Source organism: Brachionichthys hirsutus, unplaced genomic scaffold (assembly GCF_040956055.1).
Source record: "Brachionichthys hirsutus isolate HB-005 unplaced genomic scaffold, CSIRO-AGI_Bhir_v1 contig_703, whole genome shotgun sequence".
Classification (NCBI taxonomy): domain Eukaryota; kingdom Metazoa; phylum Chordata; class Actinopteri; order Lophiiformes; family Brachionichthyidae; genus Brachionichthys; species Brachionichthys hirsutus.
In genome coordinates, this window is record NW_027180538.1 from 57,532 (window position 1) to 78,496 (window position 20,965).

The 20,965-nt window shown below is 40.7% G+C and overlaps 1 protein-coding gene across 1 annotated transcript in view; it reads right to left on the bottom strand.

Moving 5' to 3' along the window:
- Positions 1 to 5,313: 5,313 nt before the first annotated feature.
- LOC137915867 (netrin receptor UNC5C-like) overlaps positions 5,314 to 20,965 on the bottom strand; it is a gene marked incomplete at its 5' end in the record, with an annotated part of 31,652 nt that continues 16,000 nt past the window's right edge. The window contains 9 exons of the mRNA XM_068758986.1: positions 5,314 to 5,467; positions 7,376 to 7,554; positions 10,268 to 10,432; positions 11,465 to 11,614; positions 12,928 to 13,161; positions 15,378 to 15,546; positions 17,163 to 17,250; positions 17,928 to 18,063; positions 19,287 to 19,504. Coding sequence (XP_068615087.1) covers positions 5,314 to 5,467; positions 7,376 to 7,554; positions 10,268 to 10,432; positions 11,465 to 11,614; positions 12,928 to 13,161; positions 15,378 to 15,546; positions 17,163 to 17,250; positions 17,928 to 18,063; positions 19,287 to 19,504 — 1,493 coding nt within the window. The remainder of the gene's footprint in view (positions 5,468 to 7,375; positions 7,555 to 10,267; positions 10,433 to 11,464; positions 11,615 to 12,927; positions 13,162 to 15,377; positions 15,547 to 17,162; positions 17,251 to 17,927; positions 18,064 to 19,286; positions 19,505 to 20,965) is intronic.

Here is a 20,965-nt window from a genome sequence, read left to right on the forward strand (position 1 = left end):
TCCGATTTCGTAAGGCGAAAAGGGCATTAACAATCACACAGGTCCTGGTCCATCCTGTATCGCTCAAAAAAAAAAGAGACGGCGACAGGAAAAAGGATTGTCGCGTTGAGATGGAAGGATCACAAACTTTGAGGTTAGATGCCCGGAATTCCACAATCCAAGTCCGTCCGTCCCCCCCCTTTAAAAAAAAATGCCTTCAGTGAATCTGGAAGAATCAGGTCCTACGAGGCCCTCTTCCTTCCGTCAGAGGAGACAAGATGTTTAATTTCTGTCCAGTGTCCAACAAGGTCCTTGGAATAAGAGACTGACTTGGCGTTGTAGCTGGGAAGAGACACGGATGAGCCACTGCCAGTGAGTGGAATGTCATATCCCTGCTTTCTATGAAAGCGGCCCTACCTGTAGATGAATGTCCAGCTGATGGAAGGGAAAGCATGCATATGCTTTAAGGCAGTCCATTATTGCAGCATGACACCTCTTTTTAAAACACTGTCACTACTACTACTGCTTTTATGCTGTAATTAGAATGAAGACACTTTCAAATTGGACTCTTTTGGTGATAATGATGGACACTGTGCGACGGGAAGTGTATTTTGAAGCTTTTAAAGTTCTGGTTTACCCTGATAATGTTTGTTGACACTGATGAAAATGTACAAAAAATTCTATTTTTGAGCTGCAATGGAAAATGAAAGTTGAAAGAGTATATTTTCCATGTAGAAATCTAATACTGTATGTGGAAAAATAAAATGTATATGTACAAATACAATCTGTATTGAGGCTCTACATGCCTCTCTGTGTGTCCTTGCCCTTTCGTAAAATCAACCTGCTTGAGGAGAGGGGGCAGTATTGGGGAAACAATATTGCCATCTGTTGGTACCCCACAGCAATTACAGGGGTGGAGTTGGCCAAGGCCAATCAGAGGTTCCAGTGGTGACCCTTTAGTTTGAGCATGTACCTCAGTCATTTGTCATTCGTCATTCGTAGCTGCTGAGATGTAAAAAGGTTCTTGACGGGAATGTGTTTTATGAAGCCAGACCTGAAACCCATATTTAAGATATAATAAAAACGACGTTACCGTTTACACCCGACTGGTGCTTCTCTCTGACCACGTTGCCTCAAACATGTTCATTAAGTAGACATTGAACTGCCTCAATGAAATAAACCATTCCTGCCAAAATGAACTAATAACTTCAACATAATCTGGCTTCAGTTTTCAGAATAATTCAAATCGTCAGAGATAGATGTCAATTATTATAAAGCTAAAAAACTCAGTATGAAATGCTACTCGTAATAAATCTGTCGCCACTGCCCTTTTGTCTTTGACGCTTCTCTGAAACGGCACCGATTTATCCATCTTTAGCTGTGTTAGTCCCTTTTGTAGTCTCTTTGCCAGCTATATTACACGATGATTTGTCACTGTTGAAGATTTGGCAGGATTTCTGTGTTTTTAAATGCCCTTTCTTTGCTCTTGGGTGTTGTGCCTTATTTAATCTCCGTCTGCTGTAGTCATCTGCGAGAGCATTCAGTATAATGGTTGAACATTCCCCCCAATAAAGTGTTTCACTTATCCACAAGGCTGGTACACAATTTATGGAGGCTGACGGTGGTCTTTACTAAGAAGTGAGTCGGCAATGCCTCCTACTGCGCGGAGGCGTTCACATATTTCATAGATTTCATATTTCATAAATTGTCTTTGTTGCATATTACATCACTTTCTTTCAGGAGATTTTATCAACATACTTGCTGAATCCATAACTTAAATATATATATTTTTTAATAGAAAAAAGGTAGACAATCAATGCAATGCAAACCAAATGTGATATATGTAGTCAAATTACATTTCTGACCCCTCCTTCCCATAGTAGGACCTGTAACTGTGCATCCCTTAAAGCCTTCTCTAGAAATAAGACACATATGCACCTCTGTTTCAGCATTGCTTATAAATATAATTTATTAATTGTCTTAAAAATTGTCTTTGTTACACTTTGTACAGAAAACAATTAGAGGAGATAGAGCGGCAAGCATTCAACAAGATTGAGCAAAGATTTATGAAGCGTGCCAGAATTAGCTAAACTGGATCAAAACGACCCGCACGAATAAAACCAAATATCACCCCTGATAGTAAACTCAAAATGCAATTACAAGCACAGCTCTAGTTACAGACCTTTATCAAGATAACCAATGCCAGTTTGCATAGTCGACACTGCTTTTACAAAACAGGAACGCAAGAAGAAAAAGAAAAACATCCTAACATAAAAACTAGTATCTAACTGTACTGCTCTTATCTTCTCAGAGTTGCCAAATATAGCTGAAAGTACACAACTGTACATACTGTGGATAGAAAATATTTGTACATACTTTATCTTAACACTACTCTTCACCTTGACACCAGGTGGGATCACGCTCTGGAGGTCTGCATTATTGTCCCGCTTCAGACCAAAGTCTGTCCTGCTGGTAAACTGTTGACTAGGGATTGTGGCAAGGATCAATTTGTGGGAGAAGTTACACAGTAACTGGTAACTTGTTTTCATATTTATATGATTGCCTTCCTTGCGCACACACCTCCTGTTAAAATTTGACGTATTATACAAATGAGTTGATAAGAGAGGATGACATTGTAGGAATGAGACATATTGATGGCCTTTGGGTTCACGTTTTGTTCTGACAAACTGAATCGATGAGTTTGAAGTTAAAGGCTTTTATCCTCAGAATTTACACAACTCTTCCCTTTGGATTCCTCACATCAGCAGTGACATATGAAAACATGCCAAACATTCATATCGTCATTATGACACAACCTCCTCGAGTATGTTTGATAAGGCTGTCCACACGTACAACACACATCATCTGCACCTGGTTTCACTATTGATACAAGGGGTCAGATTTTAACTGCCATGTTTCTGAGTGACCAAAAAAAGAGGGGGGGGGGGGGGGTAAAAATCTGACCTTTTGCACAAGTGTTTGCACCTCCCTCTCTGCCAGCCCTCTTCAGTGTCCTCCTCAGAATCTCCTTTATAAATCTGTTCGGTTTCATATGGCGTCTCTCCATTGTTCAGAGCAGAAACATCTTCAGCTTTTGAATATTTTACATCAGTTTCCTTTGAACTGAATGTCCCTGTTGTCCTTTTCGCAACAAAATAGTTCTTCTCCTCAGGGGAATCTTACAACTATTCAAAAGCCAGTAAAACTAAGGCTTTTTTTTGTCAAAGCATGTTGCACCTTTTTCATCAGACTGCCTGAGTCGCTGCACACTAAATGCCAGCCTGGCTTCAAAAACGATGATCTGTAAAATACAAATATATTACAATTCATTTTACATAAGCCCCTCTAGTTGGTGTCCTGATCCTGAACTATAAATATAGTTGTTGTTTTTCCTCCCAACATTTACATCATAATTGGGAATGTTGCTTGCAAACGGTACAGTGAGAGATAAAGGGAAACTAACTGAGATGTTACAGATTTTATTCTTTCCTTTAAAGACATTTAAATGGATCAAACATAATGCAAGAATGACCACTGGATAATAAAACCATATGCAAATTCAAGGTAATTAGAATGGACATGATAATCATGTATTTACATGTTTAAGAAGATCAAAATAATAAGTTGTTGTTCGTCAATAACCACTGGATGGTGCTAGTGACCAGAAAATTCATGGTGCCGATCATAAATGAAATCATATGTGGCCTGATGGTAGAAAGAAACAACTGGCATCCTGTCTGGATGGAAGAATTTAAAATAAACAGACATATTTATAAATATATGTAGGTTATATATATATATTGTTTTTTTAAATCATTGAAAAAATGATTGGTAAAATCTGTATATCGTGTACCTTAAGCCGTGGGCCTTCACACAATTTTATTATGTTCGCATAATGATAATAAAGTATCTTGAATCTTGAATTTAGCAGTAATGAATGAAAGAATACAAAGAATGATATCACCTGTATTTAGTTCATTATTACATAATGCTATGGTAGTCTGTATATAACTGTTTAAAATAACTTTTTTATTTTTCTTACGATCCCTTTTTGCCTTCCTCTCTCTTCTCTCTGAGTTTGGACCCTCAAGCCGCTGCAATAAAAGATTTGAGGTTGTGGTTTCTTTTTAAATCGGCATCACCGAGCAGCTCCTTCGGGACAGCAGGATTGCTGCAGGTAGCGCGAAGACAATTCATTTTGCATTTAGATGCCATCCCAGCTTGAAAATCACCATCTCAAGCGGATGTTGAAATCCCCGGTAGGTGAGGCAACATATTAGTGCACAACATACATGAGCATAAATGGATGTCAGTCTGAGTCTTTACCTTGTGTATATGTTTCAAATTTAAATATCATGAAAGACAATTTCACATCTCTGTCATAACCTTACTGGAATAAAAACTGCAAATGAAAAAAGAGCATTTACTCGCACCCTGAATGTGTGTCGTCATATTTCAGCTGGGTCTTTGAAGACCGTTAATAGCAGACGTTCAACAACTGCTGACTTTGTGGAATGCCTGTGATGATTCAAAACCTTCATGCATGTTGGAAGAAAGTCAAAAATCGGCACAAACACAATGTCTAACACCATTTTAAACACAAGGCGTGTCAGTCGATAAAATGCAACCAGTTGCCGTGGGCTTGTTTCAGGTCAGGATTCCTGATTGACCATTTAGCAAGTTCTGTGAGCAAGAAATGATCCACACATATGGACGGCAGAATACATGGAGCGTTCCCTAGGAAACGATAAAGACAACAAACTGTACTGGCAATCACGTACAGCCAAGGCTCACACGAGAGGAATGGGATCCCACCTTCAGCTCCCGTCTCCCATTATCTGTTCGTTTGTCAGATGCTTCTTTCACTTTATGCTGACGACCTCCCTCTTATAATCCGTTTAGCTGCTCTCTGTGTATACTCTCATTATAATAAAAAAAAAGGTCTCTAACATGGTCTCTCTTTTTCCTTACACCTTCTTCAATAAGTTTTTTTTCTCTTTATTATTCTCTTGCACTCCTGTATAGTTTTCTTGTGTCCGCCTTGCTTCATTCTGTACAACGTAACAGGAAGAGAACGACTGGCATTACACGAGACAAGTTTTTTATGTTTTTTTTTTTTTAGGCCTGTCAATATATTGTTTGTTCCTGATCATGGTTATAGTTTAGATTACACTCATCATAGTCCCAGCTCGAGCACTTCACATTTTGTTACTGTGCCAGTATTTAACGGGTGCATAATTGCCATCGCTGGAGTGTTAATTGCAGAGAAAGTGCATCTAATTATCTCCAGAGTTCTACCTTTGTCAGTTTAAGCATGCTGCTTTGTCAGTGCTCCTATGTCATTGATGCGAAGCTGCTGTCACTGCGACCCATCTCTTCCAGCACAGCGGCCAGTTCATTTAAGTCTCCATCAGGGAAATGCTGCACCTCCCAGAGATCCAAGATCACGCCTGTTGGACTGGATTTAGTGGCAAAGTAGTTCAAGTACCTGCAAAAATGATGAGAGACAACGGCCATAGTAATTACTTTACGGTGGCGATTTTTTAGTTCTGCCCTGTGCTACGTCTCTTGAGACAGAATGAACATCGTTATAACACTATAATAACACAACATTACAATAATACTACAGGCTGCAACGACAACTCAAAACAGGAACCAAACAACTGAGAGAATTGTCCTGATCATAAATGGTAATCAGTTAAAACAATCTTGGAAATAACCCATGCACATAGAAAGTCTAAAAGATTGGCTGGAAAGAACGCATAATACATTTAATATTCAAACGATATATGCCCCCTAAACAAATAGAACAAAGAACAGTTTGCAAAGGTACTTGGGACATCTGCTAATGAAGACAATGATACACGGAATAAAACATTTTATTGTCAGTAAATAAATTGCTGCAGTATATAAATGTGTAACAGTATCATCTAAGAAGAATGAAAGCTGAACCATTTGCTTTTACCACATTGTTATTTATCATTATATTTTATTTAATAGCCGATATCTGGCTATTGTAAGTATATATATATCCTTTGCAAATGCTTAAAGGTTATAAATAAATAAGGCTAAACACATTTAGAAATGTACACAAACATAAGCCACCAACTCCACCTGTAGAACAGTTCAGCATAAAGCTAGAGCTGTAAAGAGTCGAGGGCACAATGGTGGCAGACACGAGCCCTCGCTGTCAAAGATCCCAAACGCCGCCTTAGCAGAAAAGCCTTCAGCTTTGAGACACACGGGGATAAAAATGAGACATTCTGTTCTTCTGTAAATCCTGTGATTGCACTGTCGGCACGCTGTGGTACTGTTACTGCAAACACATTATTTCTTACCACTTTAAAACATCTAATAAGATATTTTCATTACTTTCTTTCTCATGCCATCTGCATTGTTTGATGAAGGCTATCCTCATTTTACGCAATAACTAGGATTGGTTTTTTGCAAATGCAACATAAACTATATGTAGAAGCTGCATTACCTGCATGTTTTCGACTCCAATGTGCACAGCACCATGCTTGTATAAGCATGAATATTCAAGTTATATGATCAGTGATGGCTGAGGTGGCGGCGCATGAGCCACACTCTGAAGTCAAACAGCCGTGAACACAGCAGTTGGAAGGTTAGGATAAAAGGAGGTATTTACTTGTTGGACCATTTCATTGTGCTCCTTTTGAAGACTGGCTATTACTGGAACACTTTGGCTTGTGACACATTTTGTATCCACAAATCAGGAATATTTAGTGCCCTCAATAACATACTAAATGATGAGCTGGCAGGCCGTTTGTACAATAAGATCACGTGTGCCCAATTATCCTCAGCTCCAGTAGTTGCTTGTGAATGAATAGCCAGACTGAAACACACATCTGGGGATGGAGAATGTTATCGGTCAGCAAATAGATAGGTAGAAAAGGGGGTGTGTGAGAGTCCAACTGTTCAGTCGTAGATTATTCTTACTCGAGTCTATGGGGATAAAGCTTCACAGAAATAAAATGACCAAACTGTGTCCAAAGTTAGTTGTTCAGTTAATCAGAGTAAGGGTAAGGGTTTAAGACCACAATTCACATAACTAATGAAATTCATTGTTTTTCTAGTCTTTGTATATCTGCTATATATTTGGTTCCTCTTTTATGTTATAATTGAATTTGAGTAAATATATATCAGTAATACTGATTTGGTTGAACTGCACCCTCTATTCAAATCTGCCAGGACTCAAGTCACATTTCAAGTCATAGTGTTCCTTCTTTTGTTGAAGGGTGAGACAGACCACCTTAAAGAGAGTTGCCATTCTAGTTGAGAAGTGTTTGCTTTTTTTTTTTTTTGAAGAAATATACAAAACGTTTTCGGAAGGCAGACAAGAAGTAAAGGATAATACTTTGTGCATCTACATCACCTGTCGAGGCTGAGCTTGTGGGCCAGCATCCTCCAGTCGTTGCCTCTGATCTGTGGGGCATCGAGGCTGCCACAAAGCTTCTGTCTGATGGATAAAGGGATGCGGAAGGCATGAGGCCCCACTAAGGTTGTGATGTTGCTGGCGGGGTCCATTAGAGATGTGTCTATGCACTGGACCTCCTGGAAAGACAGAGGGACCTTTCAATTGTTTAATTGGTTTAAGTAAGAGGATGACATGACTATAAAATGAAACTTTTTAACTCGGAGAGGAATGACTATTAGGCATGGCTTGATTATGGATGATCAATGGACAATATAGTAGGAGGCCATGCGAGTGAAATGTGGATCATAAGTTGCATCTGCAAAATAAAATCCATCACATTTATTTCTTAAATGCATCCGTGTCTTTCTGCTCATCTTTTGTGTTTGCTGACAATGTGACCAATTACTGATACATTTCTTAATGAACACCACGAACAAAACAGAAAGATCAGCTTGATCTCTGTCTTTTTCTGAACCATCATCTTATTAATCTTCCACTCCTGAGCAGAAAGCAGGCAGTGGTCAAACCGCCGCCGTTGAATGATTACGATGTTCTGCATCGACTTAGCCCCGATTTACAGCAGCTACAGACTGAACGATTGCAGCAAAGGGAGATCTCTGCTTCTCGCCAGACACTAAATACTTTTAACCTGTTTTCATTGTCAGTTGTTCAAGCTGGCTGGTTTGGGGACCACAGGTTTTTTTTTTTATAATGGATAAACAAAGAGACTCATTGAATGCTGCTTTAGCTACTCAGCTCTAATTACCATAACTGACAAACACCCTATTTGATCATCGTAATTATTTTGAAAGCCTAGTTATTGCCTATTTAAAAATTGATGCTGTGACAAAATTATCATTTTATGAATAGATATGCAAAGTTTCAATGTTTACAGTTTAAGAATTTCATCTAAACAGACATAATAATAAAAAAAGTGACAGACTGTCATGATAACGGAAATTATGGCTTATTATTATTATTATGGAATTTTATAGTGGATGTTTTTCAGGTTTTAAAGTCAAGTCTAAATGCCTAATTACCGGTACGTGGGATTTGTACGTAACAGTTTGGCTTTGAGAATGAGAACTATGTCTGTCATCCACACACAAAAAAGGTATCCAAGTGTACTATTGATTGTGTGGCATAAAACTGCAGACTAAAAAAATGCTGAAAGGTATAAAGGTATGTCTTGTGCATCGTTTTTTTAGGCCTCCAGAGCATGATTTTTAGGGCTTATCACTCAGATGACAGGTGGTGAAAGATGTTTAAAGCTTTTAAGTTGTCACCTTAAAATATTTTTTATTTAAATAAATGCTTGTTAAGTCACTACCACAAAGAGGATAATGCCTTGATCTTATGACTCACTGATGAAAATGCAGCAATATTTATACACAGAGTAAATATGTCCACAAGCACATTTTTAGAGCACGACTAATGCAAAATGAATAAAATAAAATAAAGTATTAATAAACCATTTAACTGGTGAAACATGGATCGAAGGACTCGTGAGGAACTTGAGAGCAGCACCAACCACTATCATTTGTCAACAATGCCTCTACAATACATCAGTCGTTTTTGGCATTTGTTGAAAGTGGGCTACATTGAAATATTGCAGGGAGTAAAGAGACAAGAGGGAGCAGCCGCAATGACGGCGGAGTCGGGGCGCCTCCGACCTCGCCAGGAGGAAACCAACTTTCACTGCATGCAGCATAAAATCAGATTACAGCTGCTCACAGGAAAAATGAGAAAGGGCAAATTAAAGTCTGACTTCCTAATTAAAATTTCAAGACTTTATCTCGCTGCCCATATGATTGTGTGACCTTTACTTCTGAGCCTCATTTGCTGCCATCACCAGTGTTTACAAGTATTGCCGCACCAGCCACCATGGACATCTTCATGATTGTCAGTTTTATTATTTTAGTGCAGATACGCGGGTGGTTTGGGGGCTGAATTGGGCAATATTAAAATCTAACTGGCCCACCCATACTGCCACCCCATTATCCTAAAGTATGGCTGGCTATCTGCCCAGGCGAGAAGTAGTTTGACGTATTTGACAAATATTTTTGAACATGATAGTTTTTTTTAATGCTGCCTAATTTTGGAGGAACAGTTTCTTTTTGATGGTTTAAAGAATTAAATATGGAATCTTTATACTGCATGTGATTCATAATTACATATGAATATATGCAATTAATTCACGTCATCCCTGTATGGTTGTCCAGAAATTGTGACAATTGCATCTGGGCATGCCCCTGCTTTATAGTACTAACATTCCAATGCATTTAATTAAGACTGCATCTTGTCCAATCGACTGCACAACAAGCTGCAACTCAAACTGCAAACACTTTGGCTTGTGGGTTTGGGCTATGACTGTCTGACTCGATTTGCTCAAGGACCAATGCTGAAAAATAATTCTCCCCACGCAATATAAAAAAACCCCCAAACATTCCAAAAGAGCTGTCTGATCTACAAAACAGTTTACACACACACACACACACACACACACATTATGGTTGCATGGCCTAGAAAAATCAAAGATGACTCATTCCTCTTGTGTTGTGTGACCTTTAACCCCGGTATGAATGATTGAATAGGCATACAACCATAGCAGGAACCCCGACTATCTGAGAGACAAGAACTTAGTGACTTCAGGACCTTCAGCCTGGCAATGCAGACATTCACGTAAAGACCCTCGTGCTCTCTGAGCACTGTGTTCATCTCTTTGTCTTATTTTTTATTTATACCTCTCAGCCAGTAATGGTGGAGGCTGCCGTCTGCAGTTTCCTCAGCCCATGGCCAACAGACAGCACGTCAGCGTTGCAGCATGCATGCGGATTCCTGCACACTTACCTCCTCCAGCGTGTTGCTTAGCTGAAAGATCTGTCCTTCTCCTTCCACCTGCCGCACGCATAGTTTACAGCTCATCTCTGTGGCGGCCGCGTTCAGCCTCTCCAGAGTGAATGTGCAGTGAAGAGTTCTCTGACTGCCACTCCACACCTGGTAGAACGGAATCTCCTATAAAAAGCACAAAGCAGGTTCAGGAAACTGAGTTGTTGATTCTTAGCTTTAGCTCTCGCGGGGATTTGAGGCACTTCGGGAGGCTGCCCAGTGTTTTATTTTGAAAAGACCATGATTGTTATTTTATTTATTTTAATACAGCACAGTATGCACAAAACAATGTACATGCACAGATGGCCTGAACGTATAGTTTATTTTATGTTGGATTAAAAATACTCAACAAAAATATAAATGCTAAACTGTTTTTGCTCCCTTTTCATTCACATTATTTCTTCCAGATTTTAAGCAAATATATTTCAAATCCGTGTTAGTGAGCACTCATCCTCTGCCAAGATAATCCATGCACCGTAAAACATGCAGTTTTATCACAGAATGACACAGATGATGCAAATGTTGAGGGAGTGTGACATTGTCATTCTGGCTGCAGAGCTGCTGTATGGATGAGCTGAATGTTCATTTCACTACCGTGAGCCTCCTGCAGTGTTTCAGTTAATTAGACAGTACATTCGGGCCACAGATGGCGCAGTGGTTTAGACCCGCGCCATGAACAGAGGCTGCGGCCCTCGTGGGTTGGCCGTGGGTTTGATTCCTGCTCCGGGCCCTTTGCTCCATGTCACTCTCCCAGATCCTGCAACACCCCTTCAGCTGTCCTATCCATTAAAGTCAAAATGCCCCGAAAAATTAAACATTCAAATTGATTTAAACTAGAAAAGCACTCAGAGAGCGCAGACCTCCGCCGAGTAGCTCATCCCTCTCATAATTAGAATTACACCGTCCACATGGTGATCTGGATCATCACCAAATGAAGGGCGTTAGGGTTCAGGCAAAAAGAGGCAATTTTACAGATGGCAATACGAATGCACAAGCATATTGTGTTGAGCCAATCTACAGCGCCCATCACTTCATTTTGCAGCATGTTGGTGACCTATTCCATGTTGCAAGGATTGGCAGCGTTTATATTTTTGCTCAGGTAAGTGTGCAGGATACCTTGTAAAATGCCTGTAGTAGGTGTATACAGAACCTTCTCACCTGATACTTTGCGATGAGCTTGCTCTTCCAGTGTGTGTGTGGCACATCATGGATAGACAGTCTCAGGTTGTGTGTGCTGTCTTTAAAGCTCAGAGTCTTTGGCTCATCCAGAAGTTTCCCTCCCATCTGAGTCTCCATCTGAAGAACCTCCTACACAGAATCCAGTGGGGAAAAAATGCTCAAAAACAATAACTACTTTGAACTTCCTCCTCATTTTCCCCTCTGCTTAATAAATGGGCACTAAATCTTTTATTTCATAAATGAAATGTTTCATGAAATCTCATTGGAAATCTCAGTGGTTGCATTTGCTGGTTTGGAGCAAAGCATTGCTCTTTTAACTACAGTGAACTCAAAGGCGAGATTAAGATGCTCACTAAAATCCTTGATTAATTATCCGCCACCAGTCAAAGTGCTGCACTTATGAGGTGCTGCAAACGAAGCGTCTCTTTAACGCATGGCAGTAAAATTCAATTGCTTGTATGTAATTTAGGAGATCCCTTAAATCCATCATATCAGGCTGCATGTAAAAAATAATATCGTCCACTACCTTTGCTCTTTCTGTGAACCGGTGCTCATTTTACGTTGTTATGCTGCAGATAATAATATTAATGCATCAGACATCAAGTCCGGTGGGATTTCTATTTATTTTTCTCATTGATTTCTGTGTACCAGCTCAGCCCACAGTGCAACTTCTAAAAGGAGATAGCTCTGCGTTGTACAGCACGAGAAAAGGTAAACACACACATTGACAGCATTTACAGGCTCTTGAAGTAAACACATGCTGAACGCACACATTAAACAAATATTAGAAGTTACTTTCTGATGGAGAAAAATCTTACGAGTACGAGTTGCGATGCCTCCAACAACCTTTTCAAAATAATCAATTCATCCTTATAATCTTCCTACACAGTAGCTCTACTGTGTGTGTGTATATATATAAGATAGGCACCCCCTTTGAAGCAAAAAACGCTCAATTATACAGAACAAAGCATTATCTTTAAAAAATCCACCCCTGAACTTTGTTTTCTAACTTCAATTCCTTGTTTTACATGGTAAATGTGTGCATGGCTGCATGCCACAGAGACACTTGACTCATCGTTGCATGCGTACATTACAAATGTCAATCTTCTGTATGAGATGGGCCCCTCCAGTTCCTGTTTTTTTTTATTCTAAAGCACAATTCTTTGACATTGCCTGACCTGTTTTGTTTACGGCTTTTCTGCTAATTTTGCTAAAGGCTTGAGGTAAGACTCTGACTTGGAACGAGCATGTCTGTTCAAGCTATATTTTATTTCAAATGCAAAAAGAGAGAGAGAAAAAAGGCACTCACACCTACATCCTCAGAAACCTCTCCCCTGCCTTCACTGTTAATGAAGACACCAGAAAAACACTTCCAGGCTAATTCAATAGGCAGCTTAACACAACAATAATTGGATTTGAATCCCTTCATTTCAAAACTTTACCTTTAATGCATCCTGAGTGTCATCCAGACAATAGACTCTGATGTGATAGTCCAAAGTCGTGCAGGAGACGGGTCCAAAAACAGCCAGTTTGAGCCTCTTGGCAGCTGCCTTGCAGACTGACTGGCCCACCAGGCAGTAAGTCCCCAGCGTCTCTGTTAAGATGTGACATGCCTCCAAGTCCATCTGCACATAGCAGGGGGTGGTGAAGTTTTCTTCTCCCACAACAACCACATCCTGCAAAAAATAATATCCAGAAACACAGACAAGCACATTTTTAGCATTCCATGGTGGATCTGTGAAGACTTGATTTTACCACGTGAGCCTTTACTCAGCCCATCTTAATGGAGATGTGTGGCTTCATTCATGAACAAGTCTTTGTATCAAAGTATAGCTATTCTAGGTAGCCTGGTCATCTTTCAATCATCTTCAGTCGGCAAACCAAAGTCAGCATGTTTTTTGATGTGCTCCACTTCAGAGCTCATGGGGCAAACCTTCCCTTCCTTTCCAGGACGACCTTTATCGTGAAACATCTAATAGGTTTCGCCAACATAAAGAAACTTAAAGTATCAATACATAATATTTCTGTATAAACAGCAAGCAAACAAACAGTAACGTGCGTGATCGGAATGCATTGCGCTGATACAGAAAATGAGTTTTCAAGGCGCGCACGCTCTGAGCATTTCGGTTGTTCACCTTCAACAACATGAAAACTGCCTTTATCAAATCCTTTATGTGCATTTTTGTCTGTTAACATGACACAACTGGACTTATGTTTGAACAGACTTCCAAACCATTGCCTGATTTTTAATTCATGACATTTTGGATTTCATTCCTTGCCTATAGAATAAAATTACAAACAGACGTCTAACAATACAATGACTTGTGAAGAACTAAAGATAAATGATTCCCTCCATTAGGCGAACCATGACACCGGTTAGAAGCCTTTTGCAACATAAGCCCGACGTTGTTTTTGATTATCTGCTGGCTACTGATAATCATTTCTATGGCGCGCTGCCACATCCTCAGAGTTACGGAAATTCCAGATGGCTCTTTGGGTTGAGTGAGGATGCACATTGTCGTCGTGTTTATCCCTGAAAGATTAAATGTGCTGTGTATATATAGACATGTCTATGTGTATGACTGCCAGGAATTGTGTGTGTGTGTGTGTCAAAGAACCAAAGCATAGATATGATTATGAATGCATGTGTGTCGCTTGCAGTTAATGTGGAGTTGTGCTCCTGCAAACATGCGAGGCACGGCAAGGCAAGAGGTAAAAAAAAAGCAATATGGCACAAATCTATTATTACTGGCAATCACAGTCATGGTTGCTCCCCAATGATGTGAGGGGAGTTCAATTACTTTACTCTTGCTGTTTCGGAAAAAAAGTTTTCGAAATGTTCTTCTGCAATTAGGAAAGCAAATCGAATTCCACGTTTCATTTTTCTTGTCTATGCCCACTCTGCATCCAACCCCTTCTGTTTATGTTTTTGTCACGCTCTCCCTCTCCCTCTCTCTCTCTCTCTCTCTCTCTCTCTCACACACACTCTTATGCATGGCTAATTGTGCAGAGACATTATGTTGAGCTGTGATAAGCAATAGAAGACAGCATACGGGGGTCTTGTAGACACAGTGATGCTGCGAGCAGCCTTATCACCCACACCCACACATGACACACACACACACAGTCGTGCATGAACGAGAGCAGATTGCTGAGGTAGAGACTTCCTGCTGAGAGACATGGGAGAAGGGAGAGAGAGAAGGGTAGAACATAAGGAGGAAGGGATAGGATAGGAACATAAGAAGAAGGATGAGAGAAGAGGAGGACGGCAGGAGCATAACAAATTGCTTCTGATAAGAGTTTTCAGCCCCCTGCTTGTCTAATAGCCCGTAGGCACCATATATTTACTGGAATTTCCGTATTATGTCCCATCCTGCATTTGAGTAATGCAGATTATTCTTCCGAGCAGCAACGATAATGTCTCAGTGCACGTCTGTGTAAGGTGTGTGTGAGTCACCCTGTGTAATGATTATTTCGCTGCATGTTTGTGTACCTCAATGTATTTGCATCATACTATAATGGGGGTGGGGTGGTGGGAGTTGTGCACGCTGGGGCTCGAGCCTCGTCACTGTTTGTATGTAATAATAAAGATGCATTGTGACACTGCATCAGACATAGATGCGAGTATGAATGGTTGTTAGTCTCCGTATTTATCAGTCCTGTGACGGATTAGCGACCTGCCGATGATGCGTCTCACCGCTCGTTCTACGTCACCAGACGTAGGCCATAACCCCCCCCCCCCCCCCACAGAGAAGGTGCTGGGGAAGGTTGGCCTATTTATTAGGAACAAAGTGACAGTTGTTCTCTCCAGGGGATGAAACTGACATCCAAAACATTGCACGTGATATACTTCACTCCCACAAACACTCAGGATTCAGCACTGAAGACAGACCTCCCACTCTCCCATGGCGAGCTGGTTCTTCAGCTGTATGAGCCAGTCTTCCTGCACATCGTTAGCACAGTGGTGGATGGTGAGGATCACTGGTCTGGTCAGCAGAGCTCCTGGAGGGCCACAGCTCACCACTGGGCTGAGCACCGTCTGAATGTCCTCGACTGGGGGTCTGGAACAGACAGATAACGCTGAGGCAAAACGATCCCTTTAGAAAAGAGCAACAGGAGAGCTGCACTTTTGAATTTCTGTGTCCACTGCAGGGAGCTGCATTGATTTCACTTCTAGCCACTGTTATTCCCTCATAATACTCATATATGGAAACGCTAAGCTGGCATAATAAAGCGGGCAGATGGACAGTTAGGTTGGCGTAAGAGGCTTGAGTAAATCAGGGAACAAAACAGAGCAGAGCAGCACAGATTCAATCAGTGGATGATTACTGGTGTCTACAGGGCTTCGGCTGGGCCTCAGTTGGAGTCACAGCTGATGGGCAGAAAACAAATGACTACTGGCCACAGGCCTGCCTGCCTTTTACTGTAAATTCAAGCACTGGAAACTCAAGCACCTGCAACCCGATGCATCTGCAACACCAGATTCATAAAGGCTCAGCTTCTGTGAATAAATGTGAGACTCCACATATCAAACAAAACCGGTAATGAGATTTATGATTAGGTTTATTTAGTTATTCAATTAAAAATTGAAAACATATTCTTTGACAATACATATTTGTGAAAAGTACATATGAAAATGAGTCCTCCTGTGTGATCCATTCTTGAGTCGTGTGACTAAAGGTAACAATTGATTGGCTGGAGCCCACACGGAAAGCGGAGATTACATTTATAAATTAGTGATTTTTTCCAGTCCACCTTGCATCAAGGTTGCAATAAACCTAAGCAATTTTATTGATTCAGTTGCTGCAGCTCATTACTGACTCATGAAGGGTTCACATGGATAGGAGAAGCTAACACAAGGACTTGTGTATTGCATTGCTTGTCCCAGTGTAGTTGCATTTCATATGAAAGCGATGCATCTTTTAATCATAAAAATCAAGAAAATATCTATGTTTGAAAACTGGGATCTGAGCAATATCTTAATGAGACAAACCACAATGATTCTGTCTGGCCGTGCGTAGCAGGGGGAAGTCAATATCACTCCGGATGGGTGATCTTCATTGGCTAGCTATTGACTGAGGTGAAGACAGAGGACAGGAAGAGGTTTAACGCTTGGAAATCCTGCAACATCCCGGAGAGGGTTTAATTCTGATTGACTGCCATTGATCAAGCAGACTTTAAACCAAACTGGCACACACGTCCTGAATCTCGTGTGTCACACAGGCCCAATTATTACAGAACATGTTTTCTCACTTGTGCTTTGTTTTTATTCAGTCTAAAAGGTACACTTCTTAATGAAGATGGGAAGGAAGACAGGCAGACAGACAGCTAGAGAGACAGATGGACAGTGGGCTTTATTCCTGGAACTAATATAATAAGACATCTGTGGTATTAACTGACCTTTGTTGAATGAGTCACTAAAAGAAGGAGTGCAAATCTATATTATTAACAGCAGTGACTCATTCCTTGCTGTGCTTCACCAACACCACCATTGAGGCAGGTCTGAGAGAGCCACTGCCCAGGAGAAAGATTGAAAACAGACAAAAAAGAACCAAACCGAGCAGAGACAGAACAGAACAAACAGAGACAGCCATCTAGGGAAAAAAAACCCAGAGACAACCGGGACCAAAACAGAAGCCTCAAAGCAAACCGAAGGTAAAAGAGAGTAAAAGCTTACCTTAAGCTGTCCTTCCTGTGCACAGTCACATACATCTCATAGACCCTGCCCTGAGGAACAGCCCCCGCTGGAACCAGCAAACTCACCCCTGCAGGGGGGAGACAAGAGGCAGAATGGATGGATAGAAAAATAACCACATCGATCAATGGATTTATTGCTTTCCATGAACGACTGAATTATAGAATGTGTAATTAGTATCAGTAATTAATTTATTGGCAACTCACGTAACTGTCCTCGAATGCATTTTGAAGTGTTGCACAGTGTTTTATAGCTTCTGAGCGTTGCTTCTTATAGGCGGGCTACATTATTCATTATGTTTGCCTGCCCACTGCTCTTATTTTTTTTAACCCAAGTCTACTGAAAGTTTGCATAACTTTTAAAACATCCCCAGGCTGTTTGATGTCGTCCATGTACCAGTGGCTCATTATATTATGAATGCTTTATATTGCATTCAACCAATGCAATATGCTGTTTTGTGATGTGTCTGTACTTGTATGTTTTTTGTATTTAGTCATTACTGTTACATGTAGCACGGCTTCACCGAGAAACATTCCTAGTCAGTGAACCCTCATTGACAATGGCAATAAACTACTTCTGATTCTGATTCTGATAAAGCATTCTCACGTGTTAATGTCATTCTAAAAAAAAGAAAAAGTAATTTAGCATCGTTTATTAAATCGTACGAAGAAGACATGCATCCTCTCTGAACACGGTCAAAGCATGCCAGCTTAGCAGTTAGCTTTTAGCATCTGAACTAATGTTTACCAGAGTTGGGGACAATAAGGTGTCCTCCCTGGTTGTTGAAGGATCCATGAGCGGTACAGGAAGGGTCCCGTGTCCGAGCCAAGCTTTGATTGCGAAGGTTCATGGTGTCGCTGTTATCCAGCAGAGACTGGGTTACCTGCGGATCAAAAGACCACAGTCAGAATAACAACATGAAATTAGTGTTCTGTTCTATTAGCATGAATGGTTAGATTATTTATTAAATGATTTATGGGCAACACGGTGGCACAATGGCTATTGCAAGACAGTCCTGGGGCTTTTATGTGTGTGGGGGTTCCCTGTTCTGCCCGTGTCTGCATGGGTTCCCTGGGGGTTTCTCTGTGGTCCTCCCGCTGCCAAAAACATGCAATATAGGTGAACTGGTGATTCTAAATTGTGCATAGGCGTGATTGTAGTTGCAGATTAAAGTTACAAAAAACTGAACGGAAAAAATAATAATGAATGAATGTATGAATAAGAATAAAATCCATGGAGTGTAGTTTAGAGGAAAAACTTAAACAGCCCATGTCAAGCCCTACAAGAAACCTTTCTGATGAAACCAACCAACCACAGAGGTTAACGGAAATGTCAGCGTGCAAGGCCAATCTCTGCTTGCATATGGCATAGTAGTCAAATTATTATTTTTTGGGGCCTGATTTTAACTGCATTCATTAAGACAGTTTCATTATGAACTAAATTGCTCCAGGGAAGCTCCACATCTGCTCAGGAGCACCACCTGCGATGGAAGTCTGTGAGAAGAGGGCCGTTGTACAGTAGCTCTAAGGAGCCACCTGAGCTTAGGCGTAAAATGAAACTTGCATTTTCTTGTTCAAAAATGTTTAAGTATGTTAAAAACATACACAACACACACAAAAAAAAGATCCTCAAATTGTCTCTGAAGACTGAACCACTGTTGCCCCACTGACCTACTGCAAAGTCCATAATTTAAAAATGCTTTTAATAACAAAACACAATTAGAAACTGATCTGTAGAGTTTGAAGATAGTGAGTTTGGCTCTGTTGTTGCCTCAGGATAGGTACAGTAATGAAGCCCAAGCGTTTCATCTGTATTGGTGACAACAGACACTGCTGCAGCATGCATGTCATGTAGTTGAGAGAGCACTGGGAGCAAACTGGGGCACTGAGATGCCTGTATACTAATGATGTTTAGTTATATATTTAGGAGCCTGGGAATACCTCACTTCTGCATTTTACTGCTTCTGCCCTCTGTGCTACTGCAGAGAAACCTCACTTCACAAGGAAACATTTCTAAATCGTACTTTTTTTTAAAGCCAAAGCAAAATCAAAATGATGAAAGAATGATAGCAACAGTTAGACTTTGTGCATGAAATCCTGACATTACCTTAGGAGACAGTTTGGAAGCAAATTCCCCCCCGAGGTCGTCCTGTGGTGTGACTAGACCGGACGAGTTGTACACTTTGATCTTCAAGTTGGGAAGAGGATCCAGAAGAGGCGAGTTGGTCATAGTGATTTTATCGGAGACGTCATGGAGGGCGTACACCGGGCCGCGGTACATGGCGGCAGCAGTTGTCAAGTCAGGAGGAGCTGTCAGCAAATCGGCTTGACATGGAGAGAGAGATAATTAGCATGAGAAACGTCAATAGTCCGAGAGCGAGTGGGCTTGTGAAAGGTAATGGGAGGTACTCTACATCCTCCAAAGCATAAAATCTAATACTTCGCTGCAGCACAGGTCAAACCTCTGGAACTTGTATATCAGCGAGCAGAAATGAGGCAGGTAAGCATGAGCAGGCACGGCTGCAGATAAGGTATCTGTGATGTACGACACCCTGCAGGACACAGAGGCATGGTGTGGAACAAGGGCTCGTCGAGACTGCTGCAGATCCACAGACTTGTACAGACTGTATCTCAAAAACGGAATAGATGAGTTTAATAGATCCTATTCAAATCACACATTCTCAAAACAGCTCAGTGATTTGAAAGCTGATTTCACTTTGTACCGCGTAACAGAGCAGCAGAACATCATGTCATCCTTTAAGCTCTTCAACACACTACCTGTTACTCTGACTTCATCCATCAAATAAACTGTCACAATGATCCAAATCATTTCACCGCTGTTTCTGTCAATTTTTTTTAAATGATCAGTATCACCTCAGAGCAAGTAGGTACCGGGTTCAATGCTGGCTGACTGACCCTGCGTTTACTCTGAGACACGACAACATTTAGCGACAATGACTGCTCTATTGCGGTTCGGCGAATTAAAAAATCAACCAGCAAGTGCAGGGTTCTAAAACGCAGCCTCATAGCAGTCACAATGTGATATGCAATTTATTCAGAATATAGCAAATAAATAAATAAATATCTCAAAATCCCATTATAGATTATGCTATTAAAAGCTGCAGTTCCGACGGTGCATGTTTTGCTGAACAGCAGGCTCTGTGGAAGAACCACACATTGGATTTGTCTTCATTTCATTTCATTTGGAAGCACTAATGGACGCAAAACGAAGCTCTCCCCAGTGATCGGGCAGATGTGATTTGAGGCCACTGAGTGAATTCTACCAGTTAGAGTCAGTGTTTGTGTATTCTATGCGCATCTTTTGAGTGATTTGAACTCTATCACTTTCCAACTGCACGCAAACATTTGGGTAAAGTTCACGACTACAATGCAAAACATTGGGATGGCAGGGGCACTTACATGTTACTTGTAAAGCACCCATACAGTGTGTATCTTGCATGCTAATAATGTATACACTATATTGCACACTCTGATATTACAGACACGTAACCCCCCAACATAGATGATGTCAGCAGGGATGGACAGGCAAGTCTCCCTTTGATTACATTCTGTGCACGTCATAGGTTAGTTTAAACCAGGGGCAACTTTGAGTTCAAGGTGAATGCTAATTGCTATACCTTATGCTAATCCATGTGCATTTTGTATTCAAGTACAATTTACAATATGTTGATTTTAGTCATAAAATGCAACTATTTCCTTAAAACAACTTGCATGACTATTTTTTTTTTGCAAAGAACAATGGGTTGCCTCCAGTTTGTTCGGCCA